This window comes from Schistocerca americana, chromosome 3 (genome assembly GCF_021461395.2).
Source record: "Schistocerca americana isolate TAMUIC-IGC-003095 chromosome 3, iqSchAmer2.1, whole genome shotgun sequence".
In the NCBI taxonomy this organism is placed as follows: Eukaryota; Metazoa; Arthropoda; class Insecta; order Orthoptera; family Acrididae; genus Schistocerca; species Schistocerca americana.
Genome location: NC_060121.1, coordinates 906,774,080 through 906,795,852, shown reverse-complemented (window position 1 = coordinate 906,795,852; position 21,773 = coordinate 906,774,080). Strand labels below are relative to the sequence as shown.

The 21,773-nt window shown below is 44.7% G+C and overlaps 1 protein-coding gene and 1 pseudogene across 1 annotated transcript; one reads left to right on the top strand and one right to left on the bottom strand.

Moving 5' to 3' along the window:
- Nucleotides 1-6,211: 6,211 nt before the first annotated feature.
- Nucleotides 6,212-6,329, top strand: LOC124608100 (annotated as a pseudogene).
- A 10,102-nt stretch (nt 6,330-16,431) lies between these two features.
- On the bottom strand, nt 16,432-19,358 carry LOC124606992 (cuticle protein 18.7-like). The gene is made up of 3 exons (XM_047139133.1): nt 19,310-19,358; nt 16,609-17,070; nt 16,432-16,548 (listed from the first exon to the last, which is right to left on the bottom strand). Exons 1-2 carry the CDS (start codon nt 19,319-19,321, stop codon nt 16,618-16,620), a joined length of 465 nt encoding a protein of 154 aa, XP_046995089.1. The 5' UTR covers nt 19,322-19,358; the 3' UTR covers nt 16,432-16,548; nt 16,609-16,617.
- Between the last annotated feature and the right edge of the window lie 2,415 nt (nt 19,359-21,773).

Here is a 21,773-nt window from a genome sequence, read left to right as displayed (position 1 = left end):
GACATATGTGAAAATTACCGAACTATCAGTTTAATAAGTCACAGCTGCAAAATACTAACGCGAATTCTTTACAGACGAATGGAAATACTGGTAGAAGCGGACATCGGGGAAGATCAGTTTGGATTCCGTAGAAATGTTGGAACACGTGAGGCAATACTAACCTTAAGACTTATCTTAGAAGAAAGATTAAGAAATGGCAAACCTACGTTTCTAGCATTTGTAGACTTAGAGAAAGCTTTTGACAATGTTGATTGGAATACTCTCTTTCAAATTCTGAAGGTGGCAGGGGTAAAATACAGGGAACGAAAGGCTATTTACAATTTGTACAGAAACCAGATGGCAGTTATAAGAGTCGAGGGGCATGAAGGGGAAGCAGTGGTTGGGAAAGGAGTGAGACAGGGTTGTAGCCTCTCCCCGATGTTATTCAATCTGTATATTGAGCAAGCAGTAAAGGAAACAAAAGAAAAATTCGGAGTAGGTATTAAAATTCATGGAGAAGAAGTAAAAACTTTGAGGTTCGCCGGTGACATTGTAATTCTGTCAGAGACAGCAAAGGACTTGGAAGAGCAGTTGAACGGAATTGACAGTGTCTTGAAAGGAGGGTAAAAGATGAACATCAACAAAAGCAAAACGAGGATAATGGAATGTAGTCAAACTAAATCAGGTGATGCTGAGGGAATTAGATTAGGAAATGAGACACTTAAAGTAGTAAAGGAGTTTTGCTATTTAGGGAGTAAAATAACTGATGATGGTCGAAGTAGAGAGGATATAAAATGTAGACTGGCAATGGGAAGGAAATCGTTTCTGAAGAAGAGAAATTTGTTAACATCGAGTACAGATTTAAGCGTCAGGAAGTCGTTTCTGAAAGTATTTGTATGGAGTGTAGCCATGTATGGAAGTGAAACATGGACGATAACTAGTTTGGACAAGAAGAGAATAGAAGATTTCTAAATGTGGTGCTACAGAAGAATGCTGAAGATAAGGTGGGTAGATCACGTAACTAATGAGGAGGTATTGAATAGAATTGGGGAGAAGAGAAGTTTCTGGCACAACTTGACTAGAAGAAGGGATCGGTTGGTAGGACATGTTTTGAGGCATCAAGGGATCACAAATTTAGCATTGGAGGGCAGCGTGGAGGGTAAAAATCGTAGAGGGAGACCAAGAGATGAATACACTAAGCAGATTCAGAAGGATGTAGGTTGCAGTAGGTACTGGGAGATGAAGGAGCTTGCACAGGATAGAGTAGCATGGAGAGCTGCATCAAACCAGTCTCGAGACTGAAGACCACGACAACAACAACAATGCATTGTCGATTTTTGGTTCTCGATAGCGAAGCACAAGTTTATTCAGTTCCTTCGAAACAGATCCGTCACCTTGTGTACTTAATAAAATGTTGCTTGCAGAATTTAGTAGGAAGGATGGTGATGGACTGAAGATTCCTTACCAAACATATCCCTGCACGTCGTTGTTAATAGAGGGACGAACGTAACGCCCGGTGCACCAAAAGAAACTGTGACAGGAACATTACCGAGCACCCCAGATGTAAACAGTTGACGAACATAGGTTTATGTTCGCCGTGGCTTCTCACGGAGCACATAATTATATACGAAGAGCTTATAACACTTCCATCCGCTACTGCTATGCCATAACCTCGAAGCTGGAGACAGTTTGTAAAATAGAACTATATTGTTAGAGTAATTATGGTATAAAGCAACAGAGCAGTGTTACCCTCTGAGAGGAATTTTGTTATGTTGACCGTGTTGTACCTAACGAAGGCTTATCGGAAATAAAAGTCAGAATTATGTAAATATTCGAACAGTAACAAACAATATTTTTGCCTTTCTACACTGATTAAAGAACAAATAAAGCGGTCGCCAGTGTAATTAGGCAAGAGAATGATTAACATTCTTGTTTAAGAAAATATTTATGAGTAACTTCAACGGACAAACACAACCTATATTTTGCCACACGCGAGTGCAATGAACTCTGACACCTGCATATGTTCACGGTTGAGATTGAAAGCTGACAGAGCAGGAAAGACTATTTGCATAAATATAACAAATAACGGAACACACTATTATCTTCAGGGCTTATTCAAACCGAATAAGTTTTATAGCATTACTATTAATATTCACTGCAGAATCATTTTTCAAACACTTTCCTAGTTGACATAAAATTATAAATGTAGTTCACTGCAAAATTATGATATGATCACAGGTTAAGCCTCTATCCAATTGAATACTTTTCTATTTAGAATGGAAGTTAAATGGAATTCACTAACGGGTTACTTCTCACTGTCTTTTGAATAAAGAAATTATTGTTTTCATAGATAGTGGTCTTCCCGTTACTTGTTACCCAGCATTAACACATAGACAATCTGTGGATCCTGTTATACTATTAATATGCACTTTCATTATCCAAAAGAAACAAGTACTTAGCAAGCATGAGTATATAACTTTTCACTATTGCAGTTTTCCACTTTTAGTACAGTGACACACAATGTTGACAAATTTGCAAGAAACTGACTCACCTTTTAAAATTTACTACAGGCAGCACTATGATCATTAACTAAGCAAAACCTTATAAGCCTCAGTTTCAAGAACTTTTAATCTTAAAAAAAAAAAACAGCGAATTGTCTTTATTGCCACAGTCTTCCACTTTCAAGTAAATGATTAAATAGGTGACTTTGAAACTCCACAAAACTTTAAATTAGACTGTTTCCATCACTGGGAGGTTTTGACAAAACTACATTTACAACTTCCCACAATTTCACTAAATCCACAGTAAATCTGAATACTCCCTACTTAACAAAGATCAAACTACTAGGACACTCGGTAATCATAGTTCAAATGGAGAGGAACCTGAGAGTTGTTGTGATAGGGAAAAATTCAAGGTAGGTACATGAATTCAGTTATAAGTTACCTTATATTTGTGCACACTAAAACATCCAATGAGCTGATCCTTCACTGTACATTACTATAGTGCTCCATTACGGTGATTGCGCAATGTAGTGGCGATTGCATGTTAGTAGTTGGAATTGCAGGTAGAATTGCTGGACTCCGTCATTTCTTGGTGGCGATGGTAGACATCAATTCCAGAATAGTTCCAGGTCTTTATCCATCCATCCGAGGCATTGGAACGTGGCAGGAAAAGCCTCTCTCGGAACCAGCACAATATACAAGGAACAAGAACCTAATCATATATTTCTACACGCACGACATAAACGTCCTTCCTAAAACTCTTCGAGCTCATGGTCATCAGTACCCAAACAGTCTCTAAATTTTGTTAGCATCCAACGATGTTGTAACGTATAAGCGACTGTACGAGTTCGTCAACAGTGCAACATGAAGATGTAGCTCCCTGTGCTGTTAATCTAATACTCCTGGTACACAGAATGCCAGGGTAACACCGAATATCAATTAACTGACTATATCCACACCTGCCACCTACCGAATATGGAACGCTCAGCTCTTCTGTACCTTCTATGCGTACTAGTCTGGATACCTGTGTAACTATATCTGTGGCTGTCATACCTCTTGTTCTTGTAAACTGATCTCTTATTCTGTCTAGATAGAACTCACAGACCTGTACAAATATTCAATTCTCTATCCGCAGCTTTTAAAACAATTGTAACAGGCCGTACGAAGAACTTTTGTTGTTAATTTAGACATACAGTCACTAACGCGGACTGAATCGGGAATACCTCAATGTTGTACCAACGGCGATTTATCATTTCTTACTGTGTTAACAAAAAAATGGTTCAAATGGCTCTGAGCACTATGGGACTCAACGGCTGAGGTCATTAGTCCCCTAGAACTTAGAACTAGTTAAACCTAACTAACCTAAGGACATCACAAACATACATGCCCGAGGCAGGATTCGAACCTGTGTTAACAGTATGATTTTTATAGTACACTACCAGTGCGTATCGCGTGTTCCACTTTCGTCTTGTTTAGTCGTTTTTGTATACTATTACTATGATTGTAAATCTTATTTTGTGATGAATCAGTCCTTTGTTAATTCTGTTATATCGTGCCAGGGGACGACTTAAACAATGTCTACCCCAGGAATTCTCAAAACCATTTACAGGATCACGTTTCCTGTGACTGGGTGACTGAAAGGGCAAGTTCCCAAAGCCAATAAAATAAAATGAAATAAAATAAAGAAGCCAACTTGAACATTGTTGCTAACTTAGCTTCCCGTGAAGCAGAACCGCAAACAAATCGCGTTGTGGGCATCAGCAGATTGCCATCACCTTCACGGAGACAGTGTGTAACATTTATAGAGCTGTTGGGAGCTGGACATCAGGAATGTCCCTAAGACACACTAGACAGTTCTTTGTCTACCTCATCCATGCAATGGAAAACATAGCTGTACCACAACGGCCGGCCGTGGTGGCCGTGCGGTTCTAGGCACTTCAGTCCAGAACCGCGCTGCTGCCATGGGCGCAGGTTCGAATCCTGCCTCGGGCATGGATGTGTGTGATGTCCTTAGGTTAGTTAGGTTTCAGTATTTCTAAGTTCTAGGGGACTGATAACCTAAGATGTTAAGTCCCATAGTGCTCAGAGCCATTTGAATCTTTTTTTTTTTTTTTTTTGTACCACATCTTTTCCTTATATGGTAAGGAGTGCGGAACGCGCGATTTAGGTAAGGTTAATGTCTAGTACCTGTAAGTGCTTCTCAATTTTACAATATTCAGTGGAAAATGAGAATATTTTAAAATAAAAAGAGGATGACAAGTAAATTTAACGTAACGAAAAATTGATATCACAAAGGAAAGTAACGTAAAATATGCAGTATAGGATTGTCTAGAACAGTATGTATATAGAAAAGCTCATGACCAAGATAGGAATAATAGATTAATGTAAAGTTTTCTAAGAGAAGAGGGAATGTCACCCAGCCAATGGGAGGCGAGTAGGACTGTTAAGATTGCACAGAACAGTGATAGAATGTTGTGTGCCCTTGGAGAAGGTAGACGTGGAGTTCATTCGCATCATGGAGTGGGCGCAAAAAGACTTGTGTGTGATTAAAATAGTTTTTTGCAAAGACAACACTCAGAAGTATAAGTATCAAATCAACGGTAGCGAACTTAAGTCGACGTGTGCGAGAAGAATATACTCAGTGTTCTGTAATTTTTCACTACAGAAAGATGTCGGTAAACATACATGAGTCGTGCGTAACTCATGTTGCATGGGTGAGTCACAATGAATGCTCTGTCGAGTAAGAGGTCCCATCAATAATTTTTTCTCAGGATAGACGTACTTAAGCCGACCCAGTGAGTTTCCTGTATTCCAAATTTGACTGACAAAATCACAAGACTACTCGTTTGACGTCTGACCTCGTTAGTACAGTGTATCGCTCGAGAGAACTCACTGTCCTCCCCTCGCATCCACTCTATTACAGGATCACAACATTCGACATAAAGATACGTTTTTTTCTGGTACTGCTTCACAATGGGCAGAAGGCGACTGTCCGCCACAGCACTTTTCTAACTGAGAGCGAGACCGCTCTGGTTCGTGCCATCACGCTACCTGCCTTCCCTTAACAAACGGTGCACCGAACAGAACGCTACAGCACATGTCGGCAGGGAGCAGGCTGGACAGACCTGTACAGTTTCCAAGATGTCACCAGACGTCACTAGGCGTAGCAGAAGTGAGTGATACAACTCAACATACTTCCATTCTAAAATGAATTTCCTCAGTTTACAAGATAAGCACTAATTCAACAAACAAAAACTGTGACGCGGACATTCGATTTACCTTGCTCAAGTATCCTCTTTGCTTGGTATATCGTAGTAGTCGAGTCTTTGGTTGCGACAACAGTTTATGCTAGAGGGGAGCGGACGCTCGGTAGCGCTTGCTTGGTGAGCGACCAGGAGAGAAAAACAAGCCTATGACGCTCGTTGAATGGCGAGAGCTCTGGTGCGCGACTACTGAATGCTGGGCACTTGCTATGAACTTGAGTGGCGAACGGATGGAGCACACCTGCACTGCCGTCGTGTTTTGAAGCGCGTCACGGCGAGAGGATTGGCTGACCTGGGGCATAGCGGACGGAAACTTTTACTGCAAGCCTTGAGAGGAGCAATGGCTGTTTTTACATGGTGGTGTGATGGTGGATCCTCAGTTGGATCGTGAACGTCCTGTCTCTACTACTCGATTTGTCCGCTTTTTCTGAAGACTTCATTTATTTAATGGTGAGCTCTGATAAATTTAGCAACGGCCTTGCCGCAGTGGATACACCGGTTCCCGTCAGATCACCGAAGTTAAGCGCTGTCGGGCGTGGCCGGCACTTGGATGGGTGACCATCCGGGCCGTCATGCACTGTTGTCATTCTTCGGGGTGTACTCAGCCTCGTGATATCAATTGAGGAGCTACTCGACCGAATAGTAGCGGGTCCGACCAAAGAAAACCATCGTAACGACCGGGAGAACGGTGTGCTGACCACACGCCCCTCCTATCCCCATTCTTAACTAAGGATGACACGGCGGTGGGATGATCCTGATGGACCACTTGTGGCCTGAAGATGGAGTGCTTTTTCCTGATGAATTTCCTTGCGAAGCTATTATTGTTATGGGGAAACCTTATCGCACTCTCGTTGTTTCGCATCGTGAAGTCTCCGAGATGTGATAAAATTAGTCCAGGTACTTGTGAAGTAATTAAAGTGTGCTGATCGCGGTCAAGTTTGATAACTGAGATTTTCACGTTGTATAGTAATTACCTAATTGTGTAAGACACTGGTCGGAGTTATTGATACATTTAAATACTTATTCTGAGTCGGTTCCTTAATCAGCACGAAGGTTGTTAAGTGCAGGTAGTTAAATTCTGTTCCTTTCTGGAAATCCGAAGAGGCTCCTTTCGACCAGTGTGTGTTCGTTTGTTCTGAGCCTGTGCTCAGATTTCATCCGTGTGTTCCATGTAACTCAATAATTGTGCTTGTAAATCCTTGAGCTTCTACTGATGGCTGAGGAGTGCTATGTATGTCACGGCTTAGTAGTCCCTTGACTCCACTACGCGTAATTATTCAGTCACCTGATGCCAGTAGATACGCCCGCTGGTTCTGGGCGTGATGCCTGGGTGTGTTATTACTGTAATTATTGAGACAACGTGCGGCCTTGTAAGTGCGTGAAGTTTAGTTCTTTAAGTGACTTAGGAAGTACCTCATTTAACAGAATGCTGTGTCAGCTTTTAACTGGTTTTCAACTTTCTGTCTTGCACTTTTACTTTGGTCACTAGTAAATTTTGTCACTGTGATAACTCTTTGCCTTGTAACTGCAATAATTTTCTGAAGTTTAAAGTTAACGGAGCGTTTCAAGATGAAATGAGAAGTTAGGACTGATTTTTCGTCTTTAATGCTTGCTTGCTTAAGTCCGTTGTGGACGTGATCAATTAAAGGAACAAGTGGTTCAAATGGCTCTGAGCACTATGGGACCCAACTGCTGTGGTCTTAAGTCCCCTAGAACTAAGAACTACTTAAACCTAACTAACCTAAGGACATCACACACATCCATGCCCGAGGCAGGCTTCGAACCTGCGACCGTAGCGGCCGTGCGGTTCCAGACTGTAGCGCCTTTAACCGCTCGGCCACTCTGGCCGGCAAAGGAACAAGTAAGATTCTATTCATCCTCTGGGAAATTTTATATGTAATAAATGTGTTTTACAGTATTATGCGTTTATTAGCTAACCCAGACCCTCACCACTCAACTAAGTGGCTCGTGGCTATCGTACCGTTACACAAAAAACGAAAATGTAAACTGCAAATCATGTAACACAATGAAAGTATTTCTACACACATTACCAGCACACATAAAACAAAACACACGAACATTTTGAATACACAAAGAAATATTACTGCACACAATATGACCGTTAAGAAATTGATACCGACAATAGTCAGTCATACTACAAGAAAGTTTCTACAGTCTCTCAAGGTGAGACAGTGCGCTACGACATTTTTGGTGTGAACAGCAGTTTGGCGATGGGCTTTCGTCGTGTACACCACGCAAACGACAGGGAACGCAATTTTTCTATAGGTTTCTTAATCTGCCCTTTTGCAGTTTTCGTTATTACACCAACATGCTCAACAGGACCGAGAAACAGATGCTCGATGGGACTCTGTCTCCACACCATCGGAGGAAATTTGTCCTCCCTGATCAGCAGATGTTCGTCGGTCTGCGGTTTCCATTCTCCTTTCAATGTCCATTCACTGCACTGCTGCAGTAGCTCAGTGTACCATCTCTTCCAAAAGAACTGGTTGTACATGTTGCCACCTGTATAGCCTGTTGGGGAGAATCTTAAGAATGGAGGGTTCAGAATATGCCCAAAGTGTGTCAGGAGTGACAGCAGATGGAGAATCTATGTCGTCAGAGAGGGCAGATAACAGCCTTGAATATAAGCATGCTTTAATCTGAGTTACCACTGTAGCTAACTGTTCGAATGTCAGTACTGTACTGGCAATGACACATTTGAACTGCATCTTCACAGATTTGATTCCTGCTTCCCACGGGGTAGCCGCTGAGGTCATAAAATCCACCTCTCTTTCAAATGTAGCATTATTAGAGAAAATCGTTGAAATTCATTGTGTACACCAACGAAAGTAGTAGATTGTTATCGTACATGTGGAAAAGTTTTCGTCTTCTCGCAATCAATCGCTTTTGTACAGCCAAAATTGAGCTGGTTCCTAATTCACTAACTCTAGGCGGATAGCCCTGGTTGCCGTTCAAATGAATAAATCAATAGCCATCTTGGTAGTAATACTACTCCAGCTTCCACCATGCTTTACACGAAAATCAAGTCCACAGAGCTGCAAAGGACGAGACTGGTTCAGTCCAGACTCCAAATGTGTGTGAAATCTTATGGGACTTAATTGCTAAGGTCATCAGTCCTTAAGCTTACACACTACTTAACCTAAATTATCCTAAGGACAAACACACACACCCATGCCCGAGAGAGGACTCGAACCTCCACCGGGACCAGCCGCACAGTCCATGACTGTAGCGCCAAGACCGCTCGGCTAATCCCGCGCGGCTCCAGACTCCAGGTCGATGGTTCCCAACATCGTGGTACTTCCCCGCTAAGGGGTAAAAAGGGGGAAAAACATACTGGCGCAACTACACTTCGGTCGCGAAGCTAAATAATCTTTAAAGGCCATTACCGTTATCACCATTTCGTAAGACTGTAGTTTCTATTACAAAAGTTACCAGCAGTTGCAATTTATTTTAAAATACTAGCGTTAATATGGGACACAGTTTGCCGGAGGTTACACGTTGTCAAACGAATTTATTAACAACATTTCCTTGGCATAGTCCAACAGCTAAAAGCACACTTTGCTTTTCGAACTGTACATCACACATACAGAAATTTCTCATTAAACTACGTTTTGAGAGCTATTGGCAGTTCCCAGAATAGACCAGAAATTGCTTCATCATGCAAATCGCGGCAATAAAAGATGTAATTGACACCCAAAAGTAAATGCACTTAGGCGTCAAAGTGATAGCAGTATGCAGATATACAGATGGCGTTAGTATCGCGTACACAAAGTATAAAAGGGCAGTGCATTACCGGAGCTATCATCTATTCTCAGGTGTTTCATTTGAAAAGGTTTCCGATGTGATTGTGACCGCACCACAGGAATTAACAAACTTTGAACATGGAACGGTAGTTTGTGCTGGATGCATAAGCCATTCGATTTCAGAAATCGTCGGGGAATTCAGTATTCTGGGATCCACAGTGTCAAGCGTGCGACGAGAATATCAAATTTAAGGCATTAGTTCTCAGGACAGACAACACGACACGGTATACACGCGGGAGTACCCCAGGGAAGCATCCTAGGGCCCCTACTGTTTAACCTCTACATAAACGATCTCCCAACCACACACAACACAATGATGGCAATCTACGCGGATGACACAGCCATCCTTGCGCAAGATTGGAAACCATCAAACATTACGTCACGCCTACAGACTTCACTCAGAGTGGCCGAGCCTTGGTTGGAGAAATGGCGTGTTAGAGTAAACGTCGACAAGTGCGAAGCCGTTCTGTTCACTAGAAGACCGAAACAACTGCGCAAACACCGCTACTGCAGACAAATAACTCTACATGCACGTCCAATACGTTTCCGCGAGAAAGTCAAATACCTCGGTGTCTGGTTGGACCGGAAATTACTCTGGGGGGACCACATACAACACATGACCAACCGAGCTAGCGCGAGGCTCAAACAGCTCTATCCTATGCTCAACAGGCGTATCACACTGAACAGAAGGGTGTCGAGGTCCATGTACATGACACTTATCCGACCCCTAATGACGTACGCAGCTCCTGTCTGGGGATACGCTGCGCCTACAAGCCTGCGCCGTCTGCAGCTCATACAAAACAAAGTACTCAAAATCATAAGCAATGCTCCACGATACACACGCATCGCGGACTCTCACCGGGAATACTGACTTGAGACTCTCACGGAGGTAATCCACAAACTCACCACAAGACCATACAGAAACTCCAGACATTCGCAGAACCCGTTTATTCTGAATCTGGGAAACTACGACCACAACCATAGATGGAAACATAAAAGACCAAAAGATATACTTGTAAGGACATAACATCTATGGCCAAGCATACGCAAACATAACGGCACAGGCGAGCCCCTGTTAATCAGACGCCATTACTGGATATCCAGCTGAAATACACTGTCGAATAACTGGCACCACACAGGGAAGCCGTACCGTACACTGCATGCAAACAAGCTCCACACATCCCCCACACAGTGAGATGGTCTATGGCCGATCTCCCACTACTGTATAACGATCTTGATTGTTCCAGGAATGTAGCAGCCGCAGCAACTGGGACACATCGCCATCGCTTGTCACGGTAATGATGCATGGTACCTATACTAACAAATCCAACCTTGCATGAGCTATCGCAGCTAGTAAGCCACTACTGCTCTTACTACCCATCCCACTGTCGCAGAGGTTTTTTTCCCACGGCACGACCCATGGCACTTTTTTCCCTCTGCTCTTCAAATCGCTACCCTCACTCGCGTTTCGTCCACTATCTATCACCTGATGGACCGTGTTAATGCGTAGCCTTACCCAGGCGCACGGACAACATCACAGCCCAGCATCCTGTGATCCACTTACTAGACAACTAACATGTTTACGGAGGTGACAGTAGAACTTTTGGTTTGGTCACCACGTTGGTGCGGGCGTGGAGGGGTCCCATCTCTATTTAAATTTAGGACAGACAACGCAGTGACGAACGGCCTTCACGTAACTACCGAGAATAGAGGCGTTTGTGTGGAGTTGTCAGTGCTAAAATACAAGTAACAGCCCGTGAAATTTTACCCACAAATTAATGTGTAACGTACGACCAAAGTTTCCATCAGGACAGTGCGGCTAAATATGGTGTTACCTTATGCCAAAGAACAAGCAGCTTTCACTCGGTTAATACTCGGTAGAAATCAAACCTGCATTTGGATCGGACTTCCTTAACTCTTGTGCAAAAAGGTGTGCAGTACACTGCTACATCCACTTTCAATAAGCTACAACTCGAATTCAAAAATCTTAGCAGTAATCCATGCGCTTTCAGATCGAAACTGAAGAGTTTCCTCAAGGTTCACTCCTTCTGTCGAGGTGCTCCTTGAAAAAGTAAGCTGATTCTTATTGTATTTCTGATAGCGTTTACTTAAACATTTGGACTGAGTTTTTCGGGTTCATGAACATTTATTTTTATCTGTTATTACTTTCATGTTGTAATTTCGTGTACTGACACGTTCCATGACCTTGGGGATTTGCTTCTCAAGTCCTACGCAACTTTAGGCGTAAATAAATAAGTAAAATATGGCAGCAGACGACCGACCTGAGTGCCTTTGCTAATAGTACGACATTGCCTGCCGGCCTCTCCTCTCCTCGGCTCGTGACCTTAAGGATTGGACCCTAGATGACTGGAAAACTGTGACTGATCAGATGATCCCCTATCTCAGTTGGTAAGAGCTGATGGTCGGCTTGTAGAGAGGCGCAGACCCCACGAAGCCATGGACTTAAGTTGTCGGCAAGGCACTTCACAAGCTGGTGGTGGCTCGATAACGGAGTGGGCTGTGTTTACATGGAATGGACTGGTTCCTATAGTCCAACTGAACCAACCATTTCCTGTTCGGCTGCTTGGAGACCGTTTGCTGCCAGTCATGGACTTCAGGTTCTTAAACAACGGTGGAATTTTTATGGATGACAGTGCGCCGAGTCGTCGGGGCACAGGTGTTCGCGACTGGTTTGGAGAAGTCTCTGTACAGTTCGGGCGAATGATTTGGCAATCCACGTCACCTGACATGAATCCCATCGAACACTTATGGAACCTAATCGAGAGATCAGTTCAGGCACAACATCGTGCGCCGTCAATACTTCTCCAATAATGGACTGCTATAGATGCAGCATCTCTTAATATTTCTGCTGAGGACTTCAGACTTGTTGGGTCCATACCATGTCGAGTTGCTGTACTAAGGCAAAAAAGGTCCGACACCGTATTATGAGGTAACCCATGACTTTTGTCACCTTACCGTACACCATAGCATCATCAGCAAACAACCACAAGTTACGGCCCTAACTGTCCGCCCAATGATTTATGTATGTAGAGAAAATAATAGCGGTACTTTCAACTTCCCTGGGGCGCTCCTGACAATAGCCTTGTTTCCGATGAAAACTCACCTTCGAGGACAACGTGCTGGGTTCCATAACTTATGAAGTCTTCGAGCCACTCACATACCTATGAATTTATTCCACATGTCCGTATCTTCGTTAGCAGCCTGCAATAGAGCACCGTGTCAAATGTTTTCCGGAAATCTAGAAATGTGGAATCTGCCTGAGGCTGTTCGTTCATAGTTCACAGTACATAATGTGAGAAAAGGGCAAACCGAGCATCGCGCGAGTGATGCTTTCTGAAACCATGCTGATTCGTGAACATAAGCTTATCGGTCTCAGGAAAATTTATTATATTCTAACTGAGAATATGTTCAGGGATTCTGTAGTTAACCGATGTTACGGATATTGGTCTGCAATTTTGCAGGTGCGTTGTTCTACCCTTATTTAGCCGCTACCGTGAAACTGTCGAGTGGGGCAAGCTGGACTTCAGACCCAACTGTACTGAGGCATACAAGTCTTCTTTCTCCGTGTGGGAGCTCGAATCAGCACTGTCTGAGCCTCGTGATGCTGCACTCGGTCACGACCAAATACGGTACTGCATGCTTCGCCAGTTGGCAGCGGCGTCAAAGGAAATCCTCCTCAAACGTTTCAATCTCATATGGCAGATAGGCAACTACCCGAAGTCGTGGAGGGAATCGGTTCTGATACCTCTACTGAAGCCAAGAAAGGACCGTATGTCTGCCAGTCGTTACAGGAGAATCACCTTAACGAGCTGCGTAGGAAAGACGCTGGAGCGAACGGTTAACCGTTGTCTGGTGCGGTTGTTAGAAACCGGACAACTCCTTAGCCACTCTCAGTGTGGCTTCCAGAGATTTCGGTCCACTGTCAACAACCCACCCCGCTAGAGGAGGCTATTCATCAGCCTTTCCTACTCAACCATCATTGCATCGGTGCATTCTTTGATAACTGTAAGGTATTTGATACTGAATGGAGACTGCATTCTCACACAATTGCATGGGACTTTCGTGGTCACCTCCCTATCTTCATGGGGTCTTTCCTGTCTCACCGGATTTTTAGAACCCGAGTTAGTGCCTCACTGTCAGATCGATTCGAATATGAGAATGGTATCCCTTAGGACAGTGTTTTCAGTGGTACCCTCTTTGCAACAGCTATCAACAGTATCAGGTGTACGGTAGGGAGCCCTGTATAGTGCTCCTTATTTGGCTGCTTTCTGTTCCTCCTCCAGAGTTGCCACAGCTTACAGAGCGGCGGTTACAGGAGTGCTCTGCAAAGACGCGTTTTCAGTTTTCTGTGGATAACCGTTTGTGTGTTCATTTAAATCGTTCTCGTCGTATTTTTAATTTACCTGCCTTGTAAGTGGTGTACACCATCCTACATTTAGAGACAGTGTGGTTTTCTGGGCCTCATTTTTGTCTCCAGATTGTCGTGGTTGCCTGCGAGACCTGAAAGTCAGAATCCTGAAGGTCCTCAATACCTTAAAGTGTCCTAGCCACAGGCCTTGGGGAGCAAACAGGGCGCGTCTCCCACAGCTTTATAGGGCTTTAGTGCGTTCACGGCTGAACTACCAGCGCACGGTATGTGGGTCAGCGAGACGCTCTTACTTGCGAATCATTGACGCTGTCCGCCATGAGGGGATTCGGCTGGCCACTGGTTCTTATCGGTCCAGTCTCACACCCAGCCTCTGTGCTGACGCATGGGAACCGCCACTTAGCACCTGGCGCCAGCTCCTCGTGGTGCAACAGTCGTGTAAGTTCCTAGCACTTCCGATTTCACTTTTTTCCAACCGTCCACGAGCCACAATGCCGTTTAGTATCGGCGTGCAGCGTGTGCTGGAGTCACTCGGTTTGGAGCCAGTGCGACTCCAGATCCAGGGTTTTAACAGCGTGCAGGCCAGGTTATTGGGGAGGCCCAGAGTGATTTTAGATTTGGTGCGGTACAGGAGAGATAGCACTCCTGCCTCCGTTTTTAATATTCTCTGACATATCATCTGAGCACCACGACTATGTCGCTGTTTTTACAGATGATTCGAAACAGGGGGTTTGTTGGTTTCTCTGTTGTTTTTCCGGATTGTGTCCTCAAGGTTAAACTGCTTCAGGTCTTTACTGTCTCTGATGCAGAATTGTATGCAATATTGCGGGCACTGGAGCAGATGAAACTTTCTTGAAGGACTAAATTTCTTGTCTGTTCCGATTTCCTGAGTGCCCTTCATTCTCTGAAACATTGGTGCCCAGCAGATGAAGTAGTCCAGACTATCCAGGATGGTCTCCTCCACCTACAACAGTCAGGGAAGGAGGTCTCTTTCTGCTTGGTACCAGGGCACTAGGGAATTGTGGGAAACGAAAGAGTGGATCTAGAAGCCAAGGAAGTGTGTCTCAAGCCTTTCAGTGTGGGATCCCCCTGAGTGGTATGACCTCGCTGTTGAGCTCCAGAGTCTTGCGTCACTGGGAGGATTGGAGGCTGGAAGTAACGAACAATAAACTCCGTGCCGTCCTTCCAGCCACGTCGACGGGACGAGGTCCTCCTCACTCGACTTCGCATAGGCCACCGCCCTATGACGCATTGCTTTCTGCTCCGGCGAGAGGACCATCCAACGTGTGGCGCTCGTGGCGTATGGATCACTGTGCCCCACACTTTATGAGACTGCATTTTATTTTCCGACCAGCAGGCAGCGGGTGATTTGCCGACCGATCTACTGTGTATATTTTAGGTAATGAACAAATGAATGTGGTTCGAGTTTTTAAGTTTTGCGAACTGTCCATCGTTCTTACCAAGATTTTATGGGGATGGTGTTAATATGTTTATGAGATAACTGGCTCGCCCATATTTTACTTGAGTCGCCAGCCAGTGAAATTTTATTGTGCCTTCCTTTTAGCTCCTTTGTCGTTTTACTTGTGTTTTAAATGGTTCAGATGGTTCTGAACAATATGGAACTTAACATCTGAGGTCATCAGTCCCCTAGAACTTAGAACTACTTAAAAGTAACTAACCTAAGGATATCACATACATCCCCACCTGAGGCACTATTCGAACCTGCGACCGTAGCGGTCGAGCAGTTCCAGACTGAAGCGCCTAGAACCGCTGGGCCACAACGGCCGGCGCTTGTGTTTTAGCCTTCTGTATAGCATCGTTTCTTCTTTCCCGTTGTCTTAACGTGTATGGTCAAATTTTACTACGTCCCTCACATTCGTCACTTTTAATAGGAGTAAGGGAGCTGATAACCTCGCCGTTGAGCGCCAGTAAGCACCAAACAAGAAATGTTCGAATGTATGTGAAATCTTATGGGACTTAACTGCTAAGGTCATCAGTCCCTAAGTTTACACACTACGTAACCTAAATTATCCTAAGGACACACACAGCCATGCCCGAGGGAGGATTCGAACCTCCACCAGGACCAGCCGCACAGTCCATTGCAGCGCCTCAGACCGCTCGGCAAGCACCAAACAAACACACAGACACACACACACACACACACACACACACACACTCACACACACACACACACATATACACATACGCACACGCACGCACAAACACACACTTCTACTTTTCTCTTATGCAGGAGTCACTTGTACTTTTTTCCAGCCACTTTGGACTGTTCGCTGGGCGAAATAGTCGCAATGAATGCCAATGCCATAGCGCACTCTTTTTGAAATCGAATAGGGATTCCATCCTGACATGGTGAATTATTTCCGTTCATAAATTTCAGTTCTTTCTGTATGCCGTGTACGATTGTTATTATGGCGTCCACATGGGAATCTGTTTCATGGTCAAATGAAATAGATAAGTAATTTTGCATGTTTATTTATAAAACATATGTACATTAATGTCTGTAGCCTCTGTGTTGGGGTGTAGAAGAATGGTCAGTAACATACGTAGTGTCACTCTGCTGACAGGTCGTTGTGCTCTAATATAAAGCTCTAAGACATATTTATATGTGCTCAGTCGACATAGAAGTTGTTGTGGAGTGCAGTTCAGCCCAGCAGGGCAGCCTTGGCCTGCAAGTGGGCGGCAGCAGCCAGGGCTCCAGGGGCGCCAGCCACCGCTGGTCCGAGAGCGGCGATCGAGGGGGCGAGGCCGCCGATCAGCGCGGGGGCACCGACCGCGTAGGCGGGGGCGGCGGCAATGGCGGCGGGGGCGGCGATGGCGGCTGGGCCGGAGAGGATGGCGGCCGAGTTGACGATGGCGTCGCGGGCCCGCGTCTGGGCGACTGTGGCCAGGTGGGCGCCACGCGCGGCAGCCACTTCAGGGGTGTCCAGGGGCACACCGCCAGGTCCGATGATGATGTTGGCCGGGGGCTGCGGGATCGCCGGCACGACGATGGGGGCGGCTGCGATGGCCGGGGCTGCCAGACCAGCACCCAGCAGTCCAGCACCCAGGTAGCCGGGCTTTGCCACTGCCACGGCCAACACCACGCTCAGGACGATCTGGAGGAAAAAAGACGTATATCTGAAACGAACGAATCGTTACTAATTTATATTCACAGTAGTCATGAATCCAGTTGTTTCACTTTAATCTCTGGTGTTTCAATGCCACTGACTCCACTCGTACATTTATTTGCCTACTAATAATAATACTCGATAGATGTTGCTGACTGAAGTGCCTCATTCAATAATGGCCACGTGTGCTTTATGCACTTAATCCACATCTACACGACAATACATGTGCGAGAAGCATGTAGATATATATTTTTGATGCAGACATTAGCAGCCTCGAAACTAGTTAGAAATGAAATACACTACTGGTCATTAACATTGATACACCAAGAAGAAATGCAGATGATAAGCGGGTATTCATTGGACAAATATATTATACTACAACTGACATGTCATTACATTTTCACGCACTTTGGGTGCATGGATCCTGACAAACCAGTACCTAGAACAACCACCTCTTGCCGTAATAACGGCCTTGATACGCCTGGGCATTGAGTCAAACAGAGCTTGGATGGCGTGTACAGGTACAGCTGCCCATGCAGCTTCAACACCATACCACAGTTCATCAAGAGTAGTGACTGGCGTATTGTGACGAGCCAGTTGCTCGGCCACCATTGACCAGACGTTTTCAATTGGTGAGAGATCTGGAGAATGTGCTGGCCAGGGCAGCAGTCGAACATTTTCTGTATCCAGAAAGGCCCGTACAGGACCTGCAACATGTGGTCGTGCATTATCCTGCTGAAATGTAGGGTTTCGCAGGGATCGAATGAAGGGTAGAGCCACGGGTCGTAACACATCTGAAATGTAACGTCCACTGTTCAAAGCGCCGTCAATGCGAACAAGAGGTGACAGAGACGTGTAACCAATGTCACCCTACACCATCACGCCGGGTGATACGCCAGTATGGCCATGACGAATACACGCTTCCAATGTGCGTTCACCGCGATGTCGACAAACACGGATGCGACCATCATGATGCTGTAAACAGAACCTGGATTCATCCGAAAAAATGACGTTTTGCCATTCGTGCACCCAGGTTCGTCGTTGAGTACACCATCGCAGGTGGTCCTGTCTGTGACGCAGCATCAAGGGTAACCGCAGTCATAATCTCCGAGCTGATAGTCCATGCTGCTGCAAACGTCGTCGAACTGTTCGCGCAGATGGTTGTCGTCTTGCAAACGTCCCCATCTACAGACTCAGGGATCGAGACGTGGCTGCACGATCCGTTACAGCCATTCGGATAAGATGCCTGTCATCTCGACTGCTAGTGATACGAGGCCGTTGGGATCCAGCACTGCGTTCCGTATTACCCTCGTGAACCCACCGACTCCATATTCTGCTAACAGTCATTGGATCTCGACCAACGCGAGCAGCAATATCGCGTTGCGATAAGCCGCAATCGCGATAGGCTAAAATCCGACCTTTATCAAAGTCGGAAACGTGATGGTACGCATTTCTCCTCCTTACACGAGGCATCACAACAACGTTTCACCAAGCAACGCCGGTCAACTGCTGTTTGTATATGAGAAATCGGTTGGAAACTTTCCTCATGACAGCACGTGGTAGGTGTTGGCACCGGCGCCAACCTTGTGTGAATGCTCTGAAAAGCTAATCATTTGCATATCACAGCATCTTCTTCCTGTCGTTTAAATTTCGCGTCCGTAGCACGTCATCATCGTGGTGTAGCAATTTTAATTATGATGCTGGTGTTAATGTCAGATTTCCGGAAAAATCACCAGATGTCTTGCGGTATCAGACGGGGGCAATTATTCTGTCTTACGCTCTTCGTAGCATTAATCCTTTACATTCTCCTATTAGCTTAAATCTTGGAAAATCTAAATGCAAATCAGTTTGAGCTGCATTTGACCAAGGACCTTATTTATTTGTAGTTCGGATACACATCGTCCTTTGTTTCCAGGTACTAACTTTCCGTGTACTTAGCAGCATTACATTAATCCACGAATGCCTCGGATCAGGTAGGTGTGGTCAGTATTAGAAGTCGTATTCTATGTCCTACTGTGTACAGAGTGTGAACTACCGACATTGCAACTCCATCGTATTTTGTGATGCGTAATGAAGTCATATTTATTGCCAGAATACAGCAGCACATCTCGTCGGAGCGAAACTGCAGATATGAGCACCATGTAGGTGATAACGATATGGGTGACGACATCCAAGAGGCGGCGCATCCGGAACTTCTGTGAACATCAGGGTAGACAGTTGCACTCACCAGGGTCTTCATGGCAGGCTTTGTGGTTTGTCGGCTGTTGCAGCTGCTGAACTGTGACTACGGGCAGCGCACCCGCGCTATTTATACCCTAGTCCAGCGACCCACTGGCGTGAAAGTGCTTGCGAATGTCCTTCCAGCCTCGTCTTCCTTGGGCGTTAACTATGCACTGCGGCTGACGCAATACACCCTACATGCGACGAAGGTACCCAGGTCGTTGCTGCTCGTATGATAAGCTATGAATGAATTTATTTATAGCTAGTAGAAGATACTTTCCATAGCTTTTCGCCATATTTCTATAGGAGAAATACAGTTAGAAGAATTCTGAGCTAACGCTTCAGTAGTAGCCTGATTTGAGTGATTTTTCTCTGCATTGGCGAAATTCAGGAATACAAGATACCAGAGATAAATAATTTCAGAGTTCAACGAAATGGACAGTGTCCTGAATATAGTTTATAAAATGAACATCAGCAAAGGTAAAGTAAGGATAATAAAAAATTATCTTATTAAATCAGGTGCTTCTATTAAAATTCGATTACAAAATGAGGCACGAGGCAGATGAGTTTTGCTATTTGGCAGCCAAATACCAGTGATGGTCGAAGGAGAGACAACTACACTGCAGACCGTCATTAGCAAGGAACGCGTTTGGAAAACAGATAAATTTGTAAACTTCGAATACAAATTTAAATATTGGTCTTTCTGAAAGTTTTTGTAAGAGTGAAGCCTTGTACAAAAGTAAACGATAAGAAGTACAGCAAGAAGAGAATAGAAGCATTTGTAATGTGGGAAATGAAATATATGGCACAGCTTAACTAAACGAAGGAATCTTTTAATACGACACAGGCTGAGTCTTCAAGGAATAGTCAGTCTGGTAGTGGAAGGAAGTGGGGAGGGGGAGGGGGAGGGGTGGCAAATTTTGGAGGGAGACTAAAGCTTGACCACACTAAGGAACTTCAAATGGATGTATACTGCAGAATTTATGCGGAGATGAAGAAGTCTGTACAGAATAGATTAGCCTGGAGAGCTGCATCGAACCAGTCATCAGACTGAAGACTACAACATTTAAAAATTCTCTCTTTAGGGTATTAAATCAACAGCACAATTTCTTTCATTAAGTTTTGGGGCAACATATGCAGACTATCTAGTACTCTCCAATGCATTATGAGTTTGCCTTTCACGAACAATTATGAAGTACCTCAGGAATTGGGCGGAATGACATCAAATGTCTCAGACTGTATGTCAAATCCTGAAGCTATTTACAAGCAACTCCCATGACGTGTAAACCACCACCTCGGGCATAGCTATGAATGAAAACTTAAGAGCACTGTAAAGAGTTTCGAAACCATTTTGCATGATCAGATCTCTTCCTTATGCTCATCTCCCCCTTGTCAGTCAACTCCCGGAGATCCAAACGTGGTACTAATCGGGAATATTTTCCCGCTGGAGAGATCATTATTACATTTTTCAATTACAGGCCACATGTCCTGTGGATGAACAGTATACGACGGTTGTGTAGAGGTTTCCATTGTGTTTTGCGTCTTCATTGCTGAATCTCCCGCCTTTCGTGGCAGTTTCCCACATAAGGGTCAAGAGAGACCTCTCCTACACCTACTTTGCAAGGTCGTTGGCCGAGTGGTGGTGACTTCTAATGCCGAAAATCCACGGCCGCCATTGCTGATTGATTTTTATTCAAAACTTAAGCGGTGGTTGAGTTCAGACTTCAGAAACATGACGTTTTGATTACGAATCAAAGATGCTACTCATAGAAAAAGGGTGCTTCGAAATTCTCCCCAAGTATAAAATGCTGAAACAATGTAAGGGAACGCAGCCGTGCGATTTCTTCGACAACTGCTGACATTTCGTCAGGTGAACACCCCATCATTTTCAAGGGACAAATGCGACGAGAGAATACTTCCCCCGTATGTGTGGCTACGCCGACCAAGAACTACAGTAGAGACATATTGATAAGGACGAGGTACACACACACACACAAACACACACACACACACACACACACACGCCCTCGTGCGCGCGCGCGTGCACACACACACACACACACACACACTGTGAAAAGCTAGCGCCCCCACGTAAACAAAGACGGCCAATGTTTATAGTTCTTGATCGGCGTACCCATGCATACCGAGGTGTTAAATGTAGTTTCCCAGCTCTCTCTTGCATTTGTGCTTCTAAAGTGACGGGTTCTTCAACTATCGAAATATCGGCATGTGTCGAAGACATCACGCAGCTGCGTTTCCGCAGTTTGTTTGAATAATGTTTAGTGTTTACCGTTAGTTAGCTGAAAAGTGGGACTTAGGGAAAGCAGGGAAGGTGTGGACGGGGCCTAATCAGTTACTGTTGGGTGCAAAGAAAACTCACTTTATTTGTAAAAGCAAAACTCTCAACAATCATTTTTAAAAGATTTTACTGCTCTGGCTCCTGACAGAGTAGAAGGATCGCAAGTTATCGT